The sequence below is a fragment of the Brienomyrus brachyistius genome, chromosome 6 (assembly GCF_023856365.1).
Source record: "Brienomyrus brachyistius isolate T26 chromosome 6, BBRACH_0.4, whole genome shotgun sequence".
NCBI lineage: Eukaryota > Metazoa > Chordata > Actinopteri > Osteoglossiformes > Mormyridae > Brienomyrus > Brienomyrus brachyistius.
The window spans coordinates 14948802-14971739 of NC_064538.1; the positions used below are offsets into that span (position 1 = coordinate 14948802).

The following is a 22938-nucleotide window of genomic DNA, read 5'->3' on the forward strand; positions in this document are numbered from 1 at the left end:
GGAACAAAAGCCGTTGGTTTTAGTCGGAGCAGTGTTAAAATCCACTTTAAGATCCACGAGATCTTGAGCTGGTTACCTGCTCACTGGGCATATTCCAAGCACGGATTTGGCAGGAGCACATGTGGCCTCTCCAGAATAATGACAACGTCTTAATGCAAACATTATTCAGGGCATCAGAGAGGTTGCAGACACCATGGACAGCAAGCGTTGTTTGATTTCATAAGAAAAAAACAAAGCATGCTATTTTAATATTAATGTTTTATTAATAAAAGTGTTTTAGTTCACCTTCAGAACAAAGACACCTTGGTATCATAGAGACAGATAAAAGTCAGAATTTCATTAGTGTGCCCATTGTAAAAATCACATGGATTTTTAAACAAAATGATTACAAAAATACTAATCTACAAAAACTCATTCATTTAAAGATTTCCGGAGAATTTACCAGCCGGATTGACTTGGTACTTCATTCATGAATTCATTCATGAGAACAATTTTACTGGTGTATGATCAAGACTGTCAAAGAGACTGCAAAAAGTCCAAGAGTATCTTGTGCCACTCTGCAGGGTTGTCAAGGTAACAGGGGTGTCCTGCCCCTTCCATCACCACTACCTTGTGGTTAGCCAACTTCTTCAGATTGTTCAGGGACACCTCGCCCAGTTGTGTGTCCTGATCTCCATAGACAATCAAAGTAGGTGTCTGTAACAGAGTGGATTGGTGCCACGATTAAAGAAGACTCCCAAAATCAATAATAAAGTAAAGCTCTGGTACGATATGTAGAGACAGCTAAAGTAAGATCAGCCGCATAACAAGGTTTATGTTCAACTGAAAGCAATCAATGTAGTGTTTTTTAGCAACAGTTATGTTCAGACTCATAGGTTTTTACACAGTCAGTACTGGAATACAAGGCCCAATACACATAGGCAGCATTTCTATTCTCCATATTTCTAAAATGTGAAATCCTTTCTTCAAATTTAGATGTGCATATGTTTCTTTTTCATTACAGATAAGTACAAGACATTTCTGTATCTACTTTCAACTTTTAATCAGCAAATATCAACACCTGAACATGAATTAATGACAACAGGTGCCAATAATCATGGGTGGAACTTCAAAATTTCTGAGACTAGTCAACTGGGTTATTTCAGTGAAAAATGCAGTAAACCATTTAACTAGCCTGCAAGCGGGTGTTCGACTTTTTTGTACTTGACCTTCACGTAATTGCCTGCCTCCGTTGACTGGGGAAGCTTCATTTCCAGCCCTACCAATAGTTAATTTATCCTGTAGTTTATATTCGCAAAGTATAGTCAGGAGTCATGATGGTGGCTGCATTATACCACTAATTGTAAAAATCCAACCACTGCCAAATTCCACTGCTAAGGCAAAATGACCTCAACTCTGCTTATGGAGACAGTGGCTTGAAATTTATGTACAAAATCAGGCTGGTCACCCTTATGCGTGTGGCCCTTAAGCGAACACAAAGAGCCAAACCTGCACACTCTGGTACTGTTCGCCAGTGAACTTTTCCGTGCAGATGGGTGCAATGGGAATGTAGGCCCTAAGAAGTGGGCCGTGCTGGAGTAGGAAGGGCAGGGAGTACATGCCACTCAGGGAGGGGCTGACCAGCACCACCGGACCCAGCTGCAGTGCCTCCACCACCTGCTTCAGAAAGCCCCCTGGGGCCAGTTCCCCAACAGCAGCTGGGGGGGTGGCTGCTTTGGAGTTTCCGAAACCTCAGGGGTGAAGAACAGAAAAATTACACCAAACAGAATAAAAAAACTGTCAGGTCATTAAAGAAGCTAATATTTTTGCTAGGATGAGTTTTGTTAAAATCTGGAAAAATCATCTGTGTCTTGAATCCCAAATTGATGCCATTCTAAATATATCAATGCCCCTTGCTGTGACTGCATATTTGGCAAGTAAACACCCCAAAAGCAATCAGGAGTACCGGGCAGATCGATAGCAACTGCGCAGAAGCCAGCTTTAGCGATGACCTCCAGGGTGCCGATACTAAGCCAGTTCTGTGATGAGAAGCGGATTCCGTGCAGCAGGAGGACGGCCATTCGGCAGGCATGCCCGCTGGGCTCTGCCTGGCGGTAAAACAGCGGCTCCCCGCCGCCTTCCAGCGATGTGTATCCGTCGGTCAGCTTCACCGCAGACATGCTGCCCTGTAATCAGCGTGTGCAGCAAGGTGACGGCGCGTCTTAAAAACTCGACGGAACCGAAAGGTAGTCTCTATCCAGGTTTACGCTCGTGGAATGGGTCTGCTTGGCATTCCAGCTGTATCATTTAAAATCATATTATTAATGTTGACATAAGTATTTCCTCCAAGCCACACCCCTAACTTTTTTTGTACAATCAAACAAAGAAGCATTAATACATTAAACTATTCAGTTTCACCAGTAGATATATAATACAGTAAATGCATTAGATAAATGCTGCCCGTAATATGTATGATCCAATGTTACTCCTACAACATGCTACTCGTACAGACAGGCCTATCGATCTTGAGATCAAAGTCCTCTGGATTTTCGTTCCTTGGTTTAACTGTTGGTCACTGGACGACGAAGTCGCGTATGTCGTTCATTTCGGTTTCTCATGATTCACACTTTTATTAGATAATAAGTTATAGAAGATTGAGCGATCATTACACTTTACCTCATCTGGTTTTGTGCACCGCAAAGAAGTTTCACTTCTGCCGAATCCTTCTCGCCCTGATACTGACCCCTGCTGGGGAAGCATGAGAACTTAGGGCTTACAAAACTGAGTGCTGGACATTGCTGTCGCCTCGGAAGTTAATTGTGGAGTAACAACCAGCATCGTCATTAATGTTACTCGTTTTAATGTTCACTTATAGAATTTCTGCTTCGGTAAATTTAAATAGGAATAAGCTTTTCATGTGAAAATATTACACACTAACATGGGGCATCAATCATAAGTTTGCTCTAGGTATGCAGAATTCCCTTTGGGGTGTAATCTGTATTTTTTCCGTACTTTAGTCCTTGCCAACCAAGCATTGAGAAATATCCGGTAAAGCTGAAATGGAAAACAACGGGCAGGCTTTGATAGTAAGCGAACATATAATGGTATATTTTCGTTGCAGTGCCCTACTCAGGCGGAAGAGGGACACGAAACGCTCGCAAATACGAAGCCGTGTAACGGAATCAAAGTCCTTCTGATACATTCGCTTCGCCCGAGTGCTCGTCGGAAGCGTCTTCACAATGAGGATGAAAATTAAATCACTTCTATTTTGTGCCGTATTTGCATTTTACAGTGGACTGGCTAAAGGTAGGAGTAAACGTGCTATGTAGAAACAGTTTACGTGCTTTTTATTATTATGTTGAAAACAAAACGCTTGTTTACGAACTTCCTCTCCATTGGCGTCCTCCAGTTGATTTCGTCATTAAAGCCAGGGGAAAAGTAATTAACTACAGACATGTTGTGTTTTTTAAGTTAAATATATTACAGAAAACAAACATTAATCGAATTGGTAATTCGTTACGTACTGGGGTCTGTAGTTATTTTTAATTTAATTGACATTTATTTTAGTAATTATCAAAACAATGCAAATTTTCACATTTAGCGAGGTTAATGTTTCTTGTATTACTCGATGGCCTTACGACCCACACAATACTCCCCGTTTCCCCGTTTTTAGGATTAATTCCCTCTAGAAAATATCTGTGAGGTATTTTGCTGTCACTTGTATGTGAAAACGCGCTGTATAATAAAAACCAGCGCCTGTATTTAACGTTACTGGCTAGACCGCAGTGTGTGCATTCGGTTGCATGTCGGATTAGTCATTTTTATAGGAAATTAATTTGTAATAACTGGTTTACTGGATTTTTTTATATTGAAAAATTGCAATTGCAAAGTACTTTATCTTAATTGCAGTTGAATTTAGCTTCTATAATATGGACATTAAAAGTTTGAGTGCAACAACCAAACGTGCTTGTATCATTGTTTGTTAAATGATGTAAGGGTAATTTTATTATCATGGAATATTTACATTGAGTAATGCGTTATGTGCTTTGAGCTTCTCCAGTGAACTTTATCGAACAAACTTAATTTGTTTAGCTGATGTTCCAGTGAACAAACTTTATTTGTTTAGCTGATATTTTGTTGTATACGACAGCTGCGTTTACCGCTTGTATAACTAGTCATGTACATGAGCCAAGTTACATTATTCCAGTGTGGTCTGAACTTCAGCCACTGAGCGACAAAATCAATCCTTTGAGCCAGTATTCCATGCCGGTAAATGTGACTGTAGTACAGTCACACGGACTCTGTGCTGGGCTGCCTAGCCGCCCTTTCTTATTATCCGCTTTAATACCTTGGGGGATGTTAGCATCCGGCTTACGTTCAGACCGCATGGGGAATTTCTCTTATTTCACCTTTTCGCTAAGGTTATGTTATAGTCACTGGCAGGGCAGGCGCGTGCCAATCAAACCCCCCCTGCAAAAACGAGCAAACAGCGCCTCCCCCCGGTGAAGAAACTGAGGCTTGCATGTGACGTCATACTGTAGCACTGGATTTTTTAAAGTAAATGTTATCATTTTTCACTTTCATATCTGTTTTGATATTTGAGGTCAGATTATTTTCAGTTGAATTTTTTTTTATTTTCAGTGACAGTAAATGCTGTTCACAAAGGCTCTTGGGATCAGCACATTGTATTTCAGCACAAAATCCAGAACTGAATCAAAATTACATTTAAACGAGAGAGTTTCTTGTTAAATCGATTTGTACAACCGCAGGGTGTAATTTTTGATTCAGTTCTTTCCAATTTTAGTATGGCAAGCCAAATTGTCTTTTATTAGTATAAGGCTTACTCGTCATAACTTAATTCTTACTAGTAAAAATAACATTCTTAGTGAGAATATGAATTCAAGATATTTACAATGCTAGTGACGCAGTTGCCAGTGCAAGAAAAAAAATTGTGGGGTATTTTGAGCATATCTTCCCTTGGAAGATATTCAAATAGAACTGTAAAATGCCCCCAAAAACGCTTAACGCCCTATTATAGGGGCGGCATGGTGGTGCAGTGGTTAGCACTGTTGCCTCACACCTCTGGGACCCGGGTTCAGGTCTCCACCTGGGTTACATGTGTGTGGAGTTTGCATGTTCTTCATGTCGTCGTGTGGTTTCCTCCAGGTACTCCAGTTTCCCCCCACAGTCCAAAAACATGCTGAGGCTAATTGGACTTGTTAAATTGCCCATTGGAGTGCATGTGTGAGTGAATGGTGTGTGAGTGTGCCCTGCGATGGGCTGCCCCCCCATCCTGGGTTGTTCCCTGCCTCGTGCCCATTGTTTCCGGGATAGGCTCCGGACCCCCCGCGACCCAGTAGGATAAGCGGTTTGGAAAATGGATGGATGGATATACTATTATATTTAAATATTACAATAAACAGAACTCGTATCGGCAATTGTATATTGGAATCAGATAAAAAATGTGGATCGGCCCATTCCTAATTTAAACCGAAAAAAAACTTTAAAACACTTATTTTTAGTTTAAAAAAACACAACAATGTACTCAAAGTACATCGAAGCTTGAACTTTCGGTTTCAATTCTTTTTTTTTCAAATTAACAAAAGTATTGGCCCTCATTTTGCACCATACATTTACACATCTTAAAAGTGCAACCCCTGTGTTCATAGAGATCACTTTGAAAATTGTAAGTATAGTGTAACATTTACCAGTGTTTCTATGCATTCGTTGACGTACATAACAGTACTGATCTTCGATTGCTGGTTAACGTAGGCTTAGCTTTTGTTAACATCCTAATTCTGTTGCTTCTCATGGTCTCCATTCTGTTTATGGTTGTGAATACAAGTAATTTCATGGTTTTTTGTGTCACACAAATTATGAGAGGTAAGCTGAAGACTTAAAATAGATTGTTTTTGATAAAAAAAAAAATAGTCCTAAAGGTGAGTCTTATCCTTTCATGTTCATGTTAGGCAACATTGACTGGACACCAATACTGAACTTGACACTGCAGTGTGAAGAGTTTGACAGCATCACAAGCGTCAAAAAAGGAAAGCAAAAAGAAACAACTCAGACAGTCCTTTGAGCTAAATGAAAGTCGCACATCTAGCGATAAAATAGATCGATCAGCAATTTACCTTTAAAACACTCACTTATGTATGATCAAATCAGGTTTGTTGTAAAAAGACAACTGACACTTCACTGTAACCTTAACATCACAGCACAGAACAACATGACTGCTTGACTTTACCACTGCAAGATAAAAATTATGATAATATATAATGATAATAATATTTGATGAATAATTAGTATGGGAATTATACTTGAACTTACCAGTGAATACACTGAAGTATTTTATTCGTCAAAGTATTTCATACATTGGAGTATTTCGTACATTGGAGTATTTCGTACACTCTTATCCTCGCCAGTTCTTTTACCGAGCCAGAAATAAATTGATCCTCCAGACTTTTAGTGGCTTTCATTTGCTTCAGTATTACCCACAACATTTGAAAACACAGATAATTAATGAAATCCTCAAAACGGACAGCAGGTGGCTTAATAACCATTTTGCTTTCCACGTGTATGTGTCACATCCAATAATAGCCATTCTGTCTTTATATTGTTTGCTTTTTTTTTTTTTTTTTTTTTTTTTACATAATGTTATTTTGTCACCATATGCTGTATACTGGATTTTGTTGGTTTGACAACTCCATTACTAGCATGGCGCCAAGATGGCGGCGCAAGCCGATTGCACCAAATACTATTGTGACCGTTTTACACCTAATATTTTACTAGATATGACTGGCAAGTCTCCAGCTATAGGCCAATGGGTGATGAGTGCGACGCCATCTTGAAGTCACTCCATCCATTGTTTGTATGTAAAACAATAAAAGTGACACAGTTTTCTTGCAAATGTGATACAAATGAGACACCAAAACTTAACATTATTAGTGTATATCTTGAATATGATTTAGAAATCGTCGGACAGCATTTTTGACAAATAACCAAAACAGGGGCTCACATTGATGTGTGTGTGTGTGTGTAGTAGTAGTAGTAGTAGTAGTAGTAGTAGTGATGCATGGTTGGGCTCTGACCAATCCGAATCCATATGTACGCTTAAATTATCCACCCGCCACCTACCCGAAAAAAATCATTTTCTCCGATTTAGCGACTCGCACCCAATCAGACATTACCTGTATTGTAAGTGGGATATATGAAAGTGTGATGATCTAGTAACATTTTTCACTAACATCAGGTTGGTTTTAAATAAATAAACAAACGTTTAAGGTAAAAAGTTTAAATAAAAATTAAATAAAAATGGACGCAGGTGTTTCCATAACAACATGAACACAGGCCGACATCTTTAATCCCTTCAAAGTAAAATTCTGAATGTCACTGCAACTTCCCAAAGACAAACAGTTTAAAAGCTAATAATAACATTTGACTGCTACACATAATTAATAATAAAACATAATGTGTTCAGCAGTACAAGTGAAGTCTGGCATATTGTGGCTAATTCATTATCTCTTCAAATACAATTCTGCATATTATTGCAACTTCCCATATACAAAATTAAGAGTACTAATACTACGTCGCATATGACATGCAGAGCACTTGACTCGTTATGGTTAACTATACTTCCCTATTTCAAAGTATTTTTATTACATTATACACAGAATCACAAATGTGGTTTCAGTTATGCTATGGTATGGCAGTATATTAAAAATTCATACTGTATGGGTAACTGGTATATCAGATGAATGGGTATACCACCCACTGCTATTCGGAAGACTGCAAAATGTATGATTGCAAGGCAATATCACAAGACTGTCAATACAAACATATGCTATGAACAGTAAACACACCAACTGCATGGTGGAACTGGAGTAGGATCCCTCCCTGTTTCTGCAGCCAAAAGACTTCTCAACATCTTCAATGTGAGAGTTAAATCATTGCACTTGTAGACGCATAACAGCAGGTCTAGAATTTACTGTGTCATAGATTGCAACCCTCCCAGGGCACCCCCAGCAAATGCCAGGTTTGCCCTGGCCACACTCTGGCCTTGGTTGCATGTATTATCTCAGAACATAGCGCACACAGCCTAAGTACACAGCAGTCACACCTACAGGTTCTGAACTTGTGTTTAATAGGTTTGTTATGGTGCATGTATTATTACATGCACTGGATAAAAGCTTAGGAAATTTTCACTAAATAGATACCAGAAAATGTTAAGTTATACAATAATGTATTTACAAGTAATAATGTAGGCAGGCTGCTGTTAGACACTGTCAGGAACCGATACTCCACTTTCATTTGTACTGTTGACTGTGGGATTTTGCTACAAATCTTCTGAAACTCCAATGCAAGGGCTCCATTAGGTGTGTGGGTTATTAGACTATATTTAAATACAAGGTGTACATCTTATCACATCATATGTGCGGTCTGTGTGTATGTTTCTGCTCTGCATGTGCTCTGGAATCACATGCCTCCAGTGTGCCTAGTTAGTTCGTGTATTAGCTCATGTGTAAAAATGTGTGGAAAGCCCATTGCTGTTTCAGAACACACATTCACTGTGTAATGTCCAAAAATGTGTCTCACTTCCTGTGTGCTGAGCTGTAGTAGATCTCCCACATGGTATGTTCATTGGGTGTGTGTGCAGTTTCTGTGTCCTCATCTGTATCAGTGTTTACAGAGAATGCCTGTGTGTCACGGCAGCCTCTCGGAGCCCCCTGAATGATTACCAACGTTCCGAGGGCCGTGAACTTGTGTCCAAAGGACGGGATGCAGACCGGACCGTGCTGCTGTCTGGACTGTCCCTGGAGGAGTGTGCCAAGCGCTGTTCTCAGTCCGCAGATTGCAGGTGTCTGCTTACATAAACACACAGTCAAACACGCCTACACATGCACAATGCACAGTGATACCTGTACTCTATACAGGGCATACACTCACACAGTAACCACACTGTTGCACAGATCCATTAGTTACTTTTATAATAGATTAGGGCTGGGTGATATATCAATAAAAATATCACATTGTGATTATGGACATTCATATGATATAGTCATGAATTTGGATATCGTGAGTATTATGATATAGCCTAAATACTTGGTTGCTTGCATAATTGACAATTATAAGGTATGAGTCTGTTGTTGGCTGTTGTTAATCTATCATTATGCCTGCCACACAATTTCAGTTTGACCATCATAATCAGAAATTGAAAACCACCTGCCATGTTTTACCGTCTTCTACATATAGATTTTACAATATCATGATAAATATTGGTGCTGTGAAAATCTCTGAAAATATCGTAATTTTCATTTTTATGGTACATTGCCCATATATATATATATGCACATAGAAATCATTGTAGCACATAGCGTCGGTAACAGCAGTTACCCAGAGTGGCATCATGTAATATCTTCCATTTTTTTAGAGCCTTTAATTATGAGACTCGTCCGTCCTATATGTGCAAACATCTACCCTGGGTGAGGGACGAAAACACAGCTGAAGTCAAGAGGAACGTCAACTGTGATCTGTATGAGAAAAAAGGTAAATGCATGGAATCCTGTGAAGACGAGAGGCTGTGTCACAGTGATCTGATGTGAGATTCCTTCGAAAATCGTCAATCTTCTCTGACAGCTAAATTCCATATATTGGACAAGGACGGATCAATATATTATCATCCTTATGTACAATGTGTATTACCTGTTAAATGCTCTAGAAATCTGATGTTTCATAAGCATACAGGCCAGGTATTTACTAGTCAGACAGCAATTTTAAAGAGCCTTTAAAACTTCAGTAAATGTTACATTATTGTTTAGCAAACCTGCATGAAAGGTGGATGACCTGACTGATTGGACAATGTTGTTATGACACACAGACTATGTGCGAAACTGCATTGTGGGTGATGGGAAAACTTACCGGGGAAAAGTGTCTAAGACGGAGAGCGGACGTGAATGTCAGCAGTGGTGGTCCAAATTCCCACATGACCACAGGTGAGAGACTGCACTAAGTCATCAAGAAAACAGCGAGAGGAGATGTGCGAGTAAAGCTGAGGTGTAAACATGAACGCATGTGTAAGAGAACCGTGATTAAATGTGGAACGTAAACATCAACACAGACAGCAGCACAGACTATGAGAGACAAACAATGAGAGCTTCATTGGAGCTTTAGAAATATTATAATCAACACTGATCTAGGGCTGCACGATATTGGGGGAAAAAAATCACATTGCGATATTTATTCTTTCTGCGATATATATTGTAATATTAGGATTTAAAAAAATCTAATTAGTTCAAGCTGCGTAATATTGTACCACTGAAAGATCCATTTCAACTTCTGCCTTGCATTTCTTGTACAGCTCCAGGATGGCAATTTGTGAAAAATAGGTCCTTGACATTATTATTTACTGCTTGTCAAGCGACCGGATCATGTTTTTATAACCCTTTGTGTTAATCGGTATCATTTCTTTTGCAAAATGGAAAATTATCATATTGGCTATTTCTTCTGTCGTTTGGAACCTTTCTCATATGGCGTAACACTGCCAAAGGCATCTGAAATGCTTTTTTGCTTTGCTGTCATCATACAAGGCTTTGTGCTGCCGATTTTAAATGATCAAACAAATTAGTTGTGTTTCCCCATGTTGTGGCAGCAACTGCAAGGCACTGTCAAAAAATGACCTGTTTTTGGTCAATGTCATGCTTTCTGTAGCTGAAATAATTCCACACAACATGTATTGCATTTCATTTTACAACAAGCTTTGTTTGTTTTCAGAGTTTTTATCCTGTTCCTCTCTCATTTTACACTGTAGTGAAATGATGACTAAAGGGAACAAGTTGATCAAGAATGTTTGTGATTGGTGGTTCGTTATGTGATCGACCATGTTTGTTAGTTGCAAAGCTGCGTGTCGGCTCCGTATCAAAAAACCTTTAAATTGACTTAAATTATATTTGACAGACTGTTGTGGATTGTTTAAGAATAAGAACAGTGTGGCATTTGTTAGTTTAGCCAAAACACCAAAAGCGTTGTCCACGGCGGTTAATTTAATTTCCGTTACTTGATGTCTCACGTCCTGTTATTGCATGTGCATACATCACGATGACGATGCCAAAACGATATATCGTGCAGCCCTACTATGGTCCCATATGACTGTCAATACAAGATGCTGTAATGCTTTATTAATTCTTATACTGACCATTATAATGCATTATGAAGGTATCTATAGTGCATTATAGATGAGAGCTTCATTGGAGCTTATGAAGTATTATAATCAACACTATGATGCCTTATGACTGTCAATAGAAGATGCTGTAATGCTTTATTAATTCTTATACTGACCATTATAATGCATTATGAAGGTATCTATAATGCATTATAGAAGGCAGCTGTATGTGAAGTGTTACCAAACACTTCTTCTGGAAAGCCAACAGAATGTTCAGATTCTGTTAGTCAGGTATTGCACCCAGCTCTTATACCTCAGCTCCTCTTCTCAGTTTCATTTTACTCTTTCATCTCTCCTCTGCACCAGGTGGACTCCTTCACCCACAAATGGTCTGGAGCTTAACTACTGCCGGAACCCAGATGGAGACCAAATTGGGCCCTGGTGCTACACCACAGATCCAGAGAGGCGATATGAGACTTGCAGCATCTCCCGCTGCGAGGATGGTAAACCTTCTTCACAAATGGGGGGGAGCTCTCTGACTGCTGGATTGGCAAATAGAGGAAATTAGACATAGGTCTTCTGAATTTGACCTTGATTTTGAATGGTGTCTCACAAAAAGTTTACAAAAGGATGTCCGACTGAAAGTTCTGGTCCTGTAAGTTTAGAAACAAAAGGAAAAATCTTATTCTAGTTTGCTTAGCAGGTAATAGGTCTATTCAGTATGGCAGTAAGAAGACTGCTTATAATCAGTTTTACTGGAATTCTGTTTGATCTTTAAAAGGCGTTTTATCAGCTGGGGGGAAAATGCAAAATGCTTTAAATGCCCCATGTGTGCTGATGTCTGGCTCACAGCATATACAGTATGGGGCCTGTGTAGGTTTCCGTCTTCGCTTTGTGTGTTTAGCGTGTGTGAAGTTTCTCCAGCTATGCATTACCTATATGGCCAGGATTGGAAAGTTATAGTTTGTTGTGTCTGCACCAGAGGTGTGTATTACTTGCAATGGAGAGGACTACAGGGGCCAGATGGACCACACGAAGTCTGGCCTTGAGTGCCAGCGCTGGGACCAGCAGCACCCCCACCAGCACATCTATCAGCCTGAGAAGTAGGTGCTTTCAGCTTGGCCTTTTACAGGGTCTGTGCCAAAAGTCCCTCTCAATTTCATTTCCCTGATATATATGAATGCCATTCTTTGCACATGCATTAAAATCTATCACCTATGTGTTTAAAGCACTTATATACTTTTTTCACTGTGCTGTATTTTATTCTGTTTATTCACTCATTGCTCTTTTTATACTTTTGCACCTTTTTTGCACTTCATACTTATCTCTGCTGTGCCATGCAGTGTATTGCCTGTTATATACAGTGCTACCTCTCCCTCACATGAGAGCTGCTAGTGAAATTTCACTGTAATGTGTTTTTCAATGACAATAAACCTTACCCCCTTATCCTTACTGTACCAACTTATCCTAACAGCACTAGCAACCTGCCTTTACAACACCAACACAATCTTTACTATACTGTACCATCCAACCAAATACTATATATAATAAAAAAGTTTTTGACAAATGTACGGACTGATAGTCACAAGATAAAGGATAAAACATCTAACAAAGTTGGTTTTGAATTTGAAGCAAGCATCAATTGTATCATTGTGGATCAATGTAAAATTAAAATAAGTTAATCTTCAGTTACATTCAGGACACGTTCCGAGAAGTGTGTCGTTTGGCGATTTCATCGTTGTGCAAACATCATAGAGTGTAGTAGCACAAACCTAGATGGTATAGGCTACTACACACCTAAGTTTTATGGTATAACTTAAATAGCTGTAAAGAGTACAGCATAGTAAATACATAAACCAGTAACATAGTTATTTATCAAGTATTATGTACTGCACCTAATTGTATGCTATACTTGTAAATGACTGGCAGTGCAGTAGATTTGTTTACACCAGCATGACCACAAACACATGAGTAATGCGTTGTGCTACAATGTTACTAGGTGATAGGAATTATTCAGCTCTGTTATAATATTATGGGACCACCGTATATGTGGTCCTCCATTTACCAAAATGTCGTTAAGCGTCAGATGACTGCATTTAGCTTTGGTTATGAAGCACTACCCCATTCAGAAGATTTGATGCCTGTGCATTAAGCAGTTTACTTGTGCTGGCATATTGCTGGTTATGTATGTGGTGTTCAAGGGCACTCCAACCCACATGCAGGTATCCTGATAAGAGTTTGGATGACAATTACTGCCGCAACCCAGACGCCTCCCCGGTTCCCTGGTGCTACACCACAAACCCAGAGGTGGAGCGAGAGGCCTGCCAGATCAGCAAGTGCCGTGAGTGTCTCCCCATCAAACCTTCAGCAGGGGGCAGTGGGATGTCTGTGGGTGAATGTCACAGCTGGCCTGGAAGAGAGGGAGAGAAAATATGACCGATCCTATTATTATCCTCCAGGGAAGGGCATATGACAAACAGCACCAGGTCCATAAAAACACCTAAGCCACCAACCTACAATACACACAACACACACAGGTGCAGTCATGCCACATGTCCAGGGGCAAACCACGGCAAAGCAACCAATGAAATCACCAGACTGCCTCCACCCAACACACGACATGCTTACCCACCAAACAGAAAGAAAAGCAAAATACATAAGTACCCTTTCTCCCTGATTACACCAAAAACAGGTGCGAATAAGGTAGACAAATGGCACTGACCATCCCCCCAACAGCAACGGACAAATAGAGAAACAGAACTTACAAATATGTACATGCCGTTTCCTTTGCTAAGTTAAGGTCAAGTAGATGTTGACTCTTGGTGACCATGTAGAACTCCAGAAGTTCTCAGGTGTTTCTCTATATGCATACTTGACCGACTTGTGTTCTCATGTACCCATTTTGCATCGTCTTTCATTGCCGAAGACCAGTTCCAATACTCCAGAATACAGAAGACAGTAAAAATCCCCCGATTTCATTCTTGCTCCACCCCAAATATGAAGGATACATCAGTTGCATCCTTACCAAACGAGACCAGTCCCATAATTCATTGCACCTCAGGTTTGTTCCTGGAAGGCAAGTTAGCAAAACCGCTCTTGCTAAGACCACAAGTACGATCTTCTCGTTTTTGGTATTGAGAAACACCCACTGTCTTCTGTCAGACCTCCTTGTGTTCTATGGTGTTCTTAAGTCTTTGCTAGCATCAAAGTTCAAAGCCTTTGAGACATTTGAGGGCACAGAGCCTGAAGGGGCTGGACTGGACTTACCCATCACTAGGGCTGAGGTGGCCAGGTTGGTTAAAGAGCTACATGGTGGCCGGGTCCCGGCCTCTGGGCAAGATTCGCCCAGAGTACCTAAAGGCTCTGGATGTTGTGGGGCTGTCATGGCTGACACGCCTTCTCAACAGAGCATGGAGGTCAGGGACAGTGCCGCTGGATTGGCAGACCGGGCTGGTGGTCCTCTTATTTAAGAAAGGGGGCCGGAGGGTGTGTTCCAACTATAGGGGGATCACACTTCTCAGTCTTCCTGGGAAAGTCTGTTCCAGGGTACTGGAGAGGAGGGTGAGATCGATAGTCGAATCTCAGATTCAGGTACTGGAGGGAGCCTGGGAGTTTGCTCATCTGGTCTACATGTGTTTTGTGGACTTGGAAAAGGCTTACGACCGGGTTCCCCGAGGTGCCCTGTGGGGGGTGCTTCGGGAGTATGGCGTTCGGGTCCCGAAACTGCGGGCGATTCGATCCCTATATGAACAGAGCAGAAGCTTGGTCTGCATTGCCAGTAATAAGTCGGACGTCTTCCCAGTGTGTGTTGGGGTCCACCAGAGCTGCCCTTTGTCATCGGTCCTGTTTATAATATTTATGGACAGGATTTCTAGGTGCAGCCTGAGTATTGGGGGCGTCCAGTTTGGTGGCCTCAGGATTGCGTCGCTGCTTTTTGCGGATGATGTCATCCTGTTGGCTTCATCTGCTGGGGACCTCCAGCGAGCTCTTGGGCGGTTCGCGGCCGAGTGCGAAGTGGTGGGGATGGGGATCAGCACCTCCAAGTCCGAGAGCATGGTTTTCAGACGGAAACGGGTGGATTGTCCATTTCAGGTCAGGGAGGAGGTGCTGCCACAAGTGGAGGAGTTCAAGTATCTCGGGGTCTCGTTCACGAGTGAGGGTAGGCGAGATCGAGAGCTGGACAGACGGATCGGAGCGGCGTCTGCAGCTTTGCAGGCGCTTAACCGGTTCGTCGTGGCTAAGAAAGACCTGAGCCGGAAAGCAAAGCTCTCGATCTATTGGTCCATCTTCATCCCAACCCTCACCTATGGTCATGAGCTGTGGGCAGTGACCGAAAGAATGAGATCCTGAGTACAGGCGGCCGAAATGAGGTTTCTCTGCAGGATGTCTGGGCTACCCGGAGAGGTTTTCCGTGCATGTCCTTCAGGGAGGAGGTCCCAGGGCAGACCCAGAATGCGCTGGAGGGATTATATCTCTCGGTTAGCCTGGGAACGCCTCAGCATCCCCAGGTAGAGGTAGCTGGGGAGAGGGATGTGTGGGTATCTCTCCTGAAGTTGCTACCCCCGCGACCTGAAACCCGGATAAGCAGAAGTTAATGGATGGATGGAAATTCAAAGCTGTATTAGTGTGGTTCGACCCAATAGTCAGATTCTTGTTTTTCATTTTTCCCTCTCTTTATCTCCCATGTTCCTCTGCTTTCACCTTTATCTGCCGCTCTGCCTCGTGCTGATCCCTTCATCTGTGCACCCTCTCTAATGGCTCTTTAAAGAGAAGGTTCCCCAGAAACGGTCCCGCTCCAGTCACACCAGCAGCTGCTTCCGTGGCCGTGGGGAGGACTACCGCGGAAAAGTCAACGAGACGACGTCTGGAATCCCCTGCCAGCGCTGGGACTCCCAGTCCCCACACCAGCACCCCTTTTACCCTCAGACCTACGAGTGCAAGTGAGCCAGAACCTCTTATGCCGCATGGTTTTTATTACGTTTACATGAACTTTTATACTTTAATGAGGCAATTTTCGTTTTGCCCATAAATTAAAGCAAATGAATTACTAGCAGGAATGCGTGAATAAATGCACAAACTCTTGTCTTCTTATCGTACCCATCCTCCAACATTCTGGTACCGCACTATGGATGCACTGATACCAAGTACGACTAAGTACGACTAAGTACGCCCAAGTACGACCAAGTACGAGTTCCGATGCTCACTTTCTGGACCTTGCAGATACCGATACCAGTCAGGGCTGTGCAATGTCTAAAAAAGAATAAGCAATATTTTAGCTTAAAACATTGGGATAAATGATAATATTGAACCCCCCCCCAACCCCCCATAGCAACACCAAGTGGGGTACTTAATGTTTTTTTTAGCAGAAAAAAACTATATACAGACAATTCGCTTTTAAACCCTATAGCAGTGGTTCACAAACTTTTTATACTGCGGTCCACCTCAGTATTATAAAGAAGTTACTACGCTTTCTGCATGCCACCATTCCTACATTGTACCTGACTGGACTTCTGAGCTTCATTGTTTCATGTTGACTTTCTCCATGCTAATGTTTGCTGCACTTTTGTTTTTTGCAGTGTGCTGCCACTGGTGCAGTTTCAAAAAGCTCTTGCTTATGTTTAGTTTTTAGATGTGTGTTTATATTACTTATGTCGTGTGAACCTTTCGTATCTCCTATTGATAGTTCAGAAGAGCAGTTTGCAGTCCTCTATGTTTTGGATTTCATTGTTAAATCTGAAGTATTTCCACAACACTGACATTTTGTCCTTCTAACAATCTACTAACGTCATTATGTGGTATCCAGTATGGGCATTGTCTCATTGTAGTATGAGCAGAAGGGCACGAGCATGGTGACAGACCGGATACCGATACTAGTATCCGTTCTGGTGCATAACTAAAAAGCATGGATGTGTAAGTGGTGGGGGGTGGGGGGGGGGGGTTGGGCTCAGGGGAAAGTGCAGCATGCTTTTCTCCATCCAGGCCTTATTTTCAGGATCTAATAAATCAGTATTTAGATTTCAGTCTCTGATTACTCTGGCCTTTCACTGGGCTCTATCTGTGGAAATTACCCTTCCTGTATAGACAGACATTGACCTGGACATCTGTTTGGGTAGCACTTTCTATCCAACCAACAGCTGCTCATCATTCTGAGCTGATCGGTCAAGGCGATCCTTGAATGTGAGACCCCACCTCCAACAGGTGATGGATAAAATAACAGATAAAGCAGCAGGTAGTTTAGTTAGTGGTTAAGGGGTTAGTGGTTAGGGAGTGAAACTTGTGACCAGCTGGAGACTTGCCATGGTCCTGTCAAACAAAAGGGTTTCATTTACTTCATACCTCTAAACAGCAGGGTATTTTACTGAAGTTGCAAAATCATTTACCAGGCAACAACTTCCCCAGAAAAGGCCCCATCTGAGACAGTTGGTCATATTAGTCATACGCTCTGTGTCAGACACCATATCCCCACTGACTAAGCTAGATGTTTTTTGAAATGGTGCGTAAAGCCACAGGCAAACCACTGTCATGTTTTTAAAGTTTGCAGAATATACGAGAACCCAGCTTACATTTCCTGTATTAATGTTCTCCAGCAAGAGGAATATTTTTGTCACTTTGACCACGGTCAGCGTGGCATATGCTAACAAATACGCTTGTTTACCAAGGATAAAAAGGCACATGATTACACAGGAGACTAAACGTAACCTATCCCATCTTTGTGGGCTGCTGTATCATTACAGATATACTTGCTTTGTTGCAGCACAACTTTTCATAAACTTTATTCTTTGCATGAATAAAGGACCTACTCAGTGACTGAAAGTTGCTGAACTGCTGTTAGTGTGGAAAAAGTGAAATTCCATAATATAGTCATTTTAATTCTGAGAAATTGGGTGGAATTTATCATCACCCTGAGCTATGAGTGACATTACTAGATGAATTCCCTGTGCGTTTCATATCTCGCACTGCCCTCTTGCTCCCTCCAGGGGCCTGGAGGAGAATTACTGCCGGAACCCAGACGGCTCCGAGGCTCCCTGGTGTTTCACGTCCTTGCCGGAGATGAGAACGGCGCTCTGCCTGCAGATCAAACGCTGCGCAGATGACATTGAAGCTGAAGGTGAGCTGTTTGTCATGAGCTGGGAGTTTGTCACAATATAGCACAGATCTTTTTTTTTTTTTAATTCTTTTTATGCTTTCGGTAACCAATTATGCATCTCTGGTTTTATTCCTGATATGCTCTAATTTCTTTGATTGACCTGTTAAAGAAACAGCACTATTTAATTCCCGTTGGAATGAACACACATGTACTGTATTCACTGTAGTAAAAGTGAAATGAGGGAACCCTTATTCCCAAAATTCCTTGTAAAGTCAGTAATAACCTGATTTGTATTTTTGACACAGCTGAGAAGGGCGACATCTGTGGTCAGTTTATCTTCTTTGTATAACCTATTCAATGAAGAGCCTGATCAAAACGCAATGTACTGTACACAAGCACGACCAGGGAAACGTTTGAGGGGTTTAGGCAAATGTTTGTGTTTATCCTGCTTTGGACCAGTATGATTCCTTGGATGCAGTAAAAATCTGATGTGGGCTCATAATTTCAGTCATGTGTGAAAATGTCCATGCTTGAAACCTTTCAGAACCATAACCCTGTTATGTAAGATGGATGGATGGATGCATAGATGCTGAGAGGGATTTTAGTACTTTCATGAAAGTAACTTGTATAACTGGGTTACTACAGAATATGTGAAGAGTGAAAGCAGCAGAAATGTAGTATGACTATAAGTAATTTGCTAGTTTAGTGCCAAGATCCTGGTCTAATTGATGCGATCTGTGCTGGTCTGATGCTCATCTCTCCCTTGTAACTACAGATTGCTACCATGAAAATGGTAAAAACTACAGAGGGGTGGTTCAGAACACCCGTAAGGGAATCGTCTGCCAGAAATGGAGTGTCAACACGCCACACAAGGCCAAGTAAGTCCTGACTGCACGGGTAAACCTGTTGGTCTCTCTGCAGTTAAGCTTGGACGAGATCAACCAGAACCTGTCACTTAACAAGGAGAGAGCTATGCCCTTGTCTCCAGCTTGGCCTGAAGAGGTTGAGCCCTCATGTCTGCTGCCATCTGGCGTTTTCCGTGCTTTGAAAGCTCAGGGTAGAGTAACACACTAGTAATTTGAACGTGACTGGACTGTGATGTCACACAAAGCACATTTGTGACATGTATCTAGCAGGTTGTTACACTAAATATCAGCAGAGGTTCTGTTGTTCTGCTTGTGGAAAGTATGCGGTTGACTTCAGCGGACATTTAGCCATGTAAATGGGCAAATGTTACACAAATGCTGCTCGATAGGGTCGTCTCCCTAGCAAATTAGAAACAATGACGTATTAGCCTGACATCAGACCTGTCTTGCCTTGCCAAGACCTTATTAATAATTGGTTGGGCCTGCCAATGTGTCCTCAGGATAAACCCTACGACTCACCCCGAAGCAAACCTGACTGACAACTACTGTCGCAACCCAGATGGGGACCAGCACGGACCTTGGTGCTACACCACGGACCCCAAGACGGAATTTGATTACTGCGCCATCAAACAGTGTGGTGGGGGCCAGTTATTGCATTGCTCCATAACTCTTTCACACCCTCACACACCCAAATAACCCCTTTACCCCCCCCCATCTCTCCATCTGACATACCGGAGTCCAACCTTTCCTGGTCCTCACTGACAGTTGACCTTCTCCTTTGATTTCCAGCACAATTGCTTCTATCTCCCTCTAGCCCCTTATCTGTTATTCGCAAAACCTTGCATTCTGACAACTTTGGACCCGCTGTTCAATGATAGGTGTTTTCTGTGTTTCACAGCTGGAGAGAAGGTTCACATCACCAAGCCAGCAGGTGAGTTCTTAATTCGGAGACTTCTCTGTGGACAATGTAACTCTGGCCTTTCATCGCCGTTTTCTCACACACATAATCAAACACCATGAAGTCAGCTATGCTACATGTTCTTATTGCATCACATAAATGGATAGATATTTTGATGCAGGAATATTAATAAGCGTCATTCTCAGAGATAATGATGTTTAAAATCTAAATATGAAAGCTCTTGAGCTTTTTGGTTTGAATGTGGCTGATATTTGTTCCCTGTCTATGTATACAGAGAATGTGGAGTTCAGCGAATGCGGAAAGAGGGATGACCGGATGGTCTCCAAGTTTCGCATAGTTGGAGGCAGCCCAGGGAACTCGCCCTGGACCGTCAGTCTCCGAGACAGGCCAGTCAGCAGGGGGCGCCACAACTGCTCTCCCGGTTGCTATCTCAACAACGGGCCAACACAGTCCTCCGGGGCTGTAGGGCACTGATGCTGCCCTTTGGGTCACAAATATTTCATTTCTAAGAACTGCAGTGCTTTAGAACAGGACTTTTTGTAACCTCTGTGCTAATGTGACACTGCAATGTTCACGCAACTCCACACCAACTATTTTCCTTCCTCTCTCATGCAGGAAGGGAAGCCATTTCTGCGGAGGATCTCTGGTTAATTCCAAATGGGTGATCAGCACCAAACAGTGCTTTTCCTCCTGGTAATGAGTTTGTTATGAGGAGGGCAGAGCAAATGAACCCACAAACTTGAAATATTAACATAAAATGTCTAAATTATGGCTGTTGATCGATTTTAAAATAGACTAATTAATCGCACATTTTGCAATGAATTAATCGTGATTAAAAACTTCCTTCTTAAGACTAAAGCCTGCTATAATGCATATTTAAATCGAAAATGAATCGCCAGATTAATTTAGAAAAGTATATGTCAGATATAACAAGGTAGTAGGTCATGAATAAGAACAATACAGGAAAGTGCCTCTCGTACGCATTTATATGGTTTGTATGGTTGCTCCACAAGGCACTGCCTGATAATGTTGTTAATCACATTAATTTATTTTAACTCGCTAATTATTTAAAATTAATCACAACCTAATGCATTAACATTGAAAGCCCTAGTAAAACTTAAACTTAATGAGTAGCCGCAGTGCCAGTGTTTGCATGTGATGCTGTCCAGCTACGTCGATCTGACGGGTTACACTGCCATGATGGGGACCCTCTTTCGAAATCCCAAAGAGACCGACCCAGACCGGCAGAACATCCCACTTACCAAGATAGTGTGTGGGCCATCCGAGTCGCACCTGGTCATGCTGCAGCTGGACAGGTAAGTGATGGCATGGCGGGGGTAGCCCAGAGCCCTGTCACCGCTCGGCTCCCTGCCGATGCCTCCTATTTCTGCCTCCTATGTCCCCCCTGAATGTCATTCTATCCTATCCGCCATATTCCTAACCCAACTCTCCCTCTCCCAGTCCAGCCCAGTTCAACGAGCGCGTTTCCCAGATTTGCCTTCCCCCAGAGCGCTATATCGTGTCAGAGGGCTCCACCTGTGAAATCGCAGGTTGGGGTGAGACTAAAGGTCAGTACATCACTTCCTTGTTCCCCATCAGGCTCCTGAGATTCCTAGATACACCATTTCCTTCCAGTGGCAACCATCCTATTCAGCTCCAGTGTTACTAATCATCTTCTCCCATGATGCACTGCTTGTATTCTTCTGGCACCTCCCCCTGGCAGGAACAGGACATGACACAGTCCTGAAAGTGGCTAAGATGTCCGTTCTGAGCAACAAGGAGTGCAATAAGTACTTCAAAGGTCGTGTGAAGGATAATGAGATGTGCACCACCTCCTTCAACGGAGGGGCTGGGGCGTGCGAGGTAAAGTGCTCTGCCTTCCAGGTTTCCTTCTAATAGAGGCAAGTACACAAATGGGTAGATAAATTCAGTCATATGCTGTGGGTCATTTTTAGATGCCACTGTGATGCTTGTCTAAGAACCTCCACATATTTTTTTCTTCTTGTGTTCTTTGTTTAAAAAAAATGAACTCTGGCTAAATCCGCGAGCAGATTATAGCCACAAATGTAAAAACATGAAAAATATCAACAGCAGCAGTTCTTTCAGTACAGTTTCTCTCTATGTCGAAGTGTACTGAGAATGCCTTCTGCATCAGCGGTCACGGTGTCTTGCAGAGGGACTATGGAGGACCACTGGCCTGTCAGAACAAAGATTGCTGGGTACTTGAGGGCGTCATCATTCCAATGCGCCGCTGTGGCCACCCAGGTCAACCAAACATCTTCATCCGTGTCTCCATATATGTCGACTGGATCAAGAAGGTCTTGGAGATGGTCTAGATGCATGGATACCTTGGTGGTTGCAGCAGCCAGATCCAGCATCTTTGTCACATCCATTCCCATTCTTATTGGTCTGCCCAAACACTGAGATGCACATACAGAATTTAAACTGGACCTTAAACAGAAATTAACTTATGTCCCTCTGTGATGATACTGGCATTTCTGATGGGCCCACTGACTGGCAAGCCATCCTGTGTCTTCATGATTTTACCGCTGCCTGTCTGTAGGGTTGCTGGCCTGTACATGTTTGGAATTGCGTCTGCATATTTGTGTCTCTGTGAGAGTCTATTATCAAGTGTTATCAAGTCCCTCTCTGACAGCTTTAGTTGTGCAATGTGTATCCTTCAGACAGCTTGGAAGCGGTCTTCGGGAAAACCTCGAAGCTACAGCTTCTATGTTTAGATTTCATAACACATGTCAACGGCTAATGTAACGAGATTTTAATTTTTATATTCATGGATAACTACAAGAAAATCAGTTTTTAATACTGTTTGAGAACAAAATAAATAAAAGGTTGTCCTTTTATACAGCTGGATTGGTCAGTGTCAGCTGACATGCACAGAGTGACCTCGCTGACTCCTCCTCTCTCACGT

At 42.1% G+C, this 22938-nt stretch overlaps 2 protein-coding genes across 2 annotated transcripts; one reads left to right on the top strand and one right to left on the bottom strand.

Moving 5' to 3' along the window:
- Window positions 1–240: 240 nt before the first annotated feature.
- abhd14b (abhydrolase domain containing 14B) lies at window positions 241–2805 on the bottom strand. The gene is made up of 4 exons (XM_049017382.1): window positions 2656–2805; window positions 1946–2165; window positions 1489–1730; window positions 241–696 (listed from the first exon to the last, which is right to left on the bottom strand). The coding sequence occupies exons 1-4, from the start codon at window positions 2737–2739 to the stop codon at window positions 517–519; spliced, it is 726 nt and encodes a 241-aa protein (XP_048873339.1). The 5' UTR covers window positions 2740–2805; the 3' UTR covers window positions 241–516.
- Window positions 2806–22874, top strand: mst1 (macrophage stimulating 1). Its single transcript, XM_049017369.1, has 19 exons — window positions 2806–2946; window positions 3101–3285; window positions 8692–8836; window positions 9410–9525; window positions 9857–9971; window positions 11504–11640; window positions 12120–12240; window positions 13360–13478; window positions 15906–16077; window positions 18115–18245; window positions 19000–19102; window positions 19591–19727; window positions 19989–20021; window positions 20284–20399; window positions 20629–20702; window positions 21179–21325; window positions 21471–21577; window positions 21733–21872; window positions 22184–22874. The coding sequence occupies exons 2-19, from the start codon at window positions 3219–3221 to the stop codon at window positions 22343–22345; spliced, it is 2142 nt and encodes a 713-aa protein (XP_048873326.1). The 5' UTR covers window positions 2806–2946; window positions 3101–3218; the 3' UTR covers window positions 22346–22874.
- The last annotated feature ends 64 nt before the right edge of the window (window positions 22875–22938 follow it).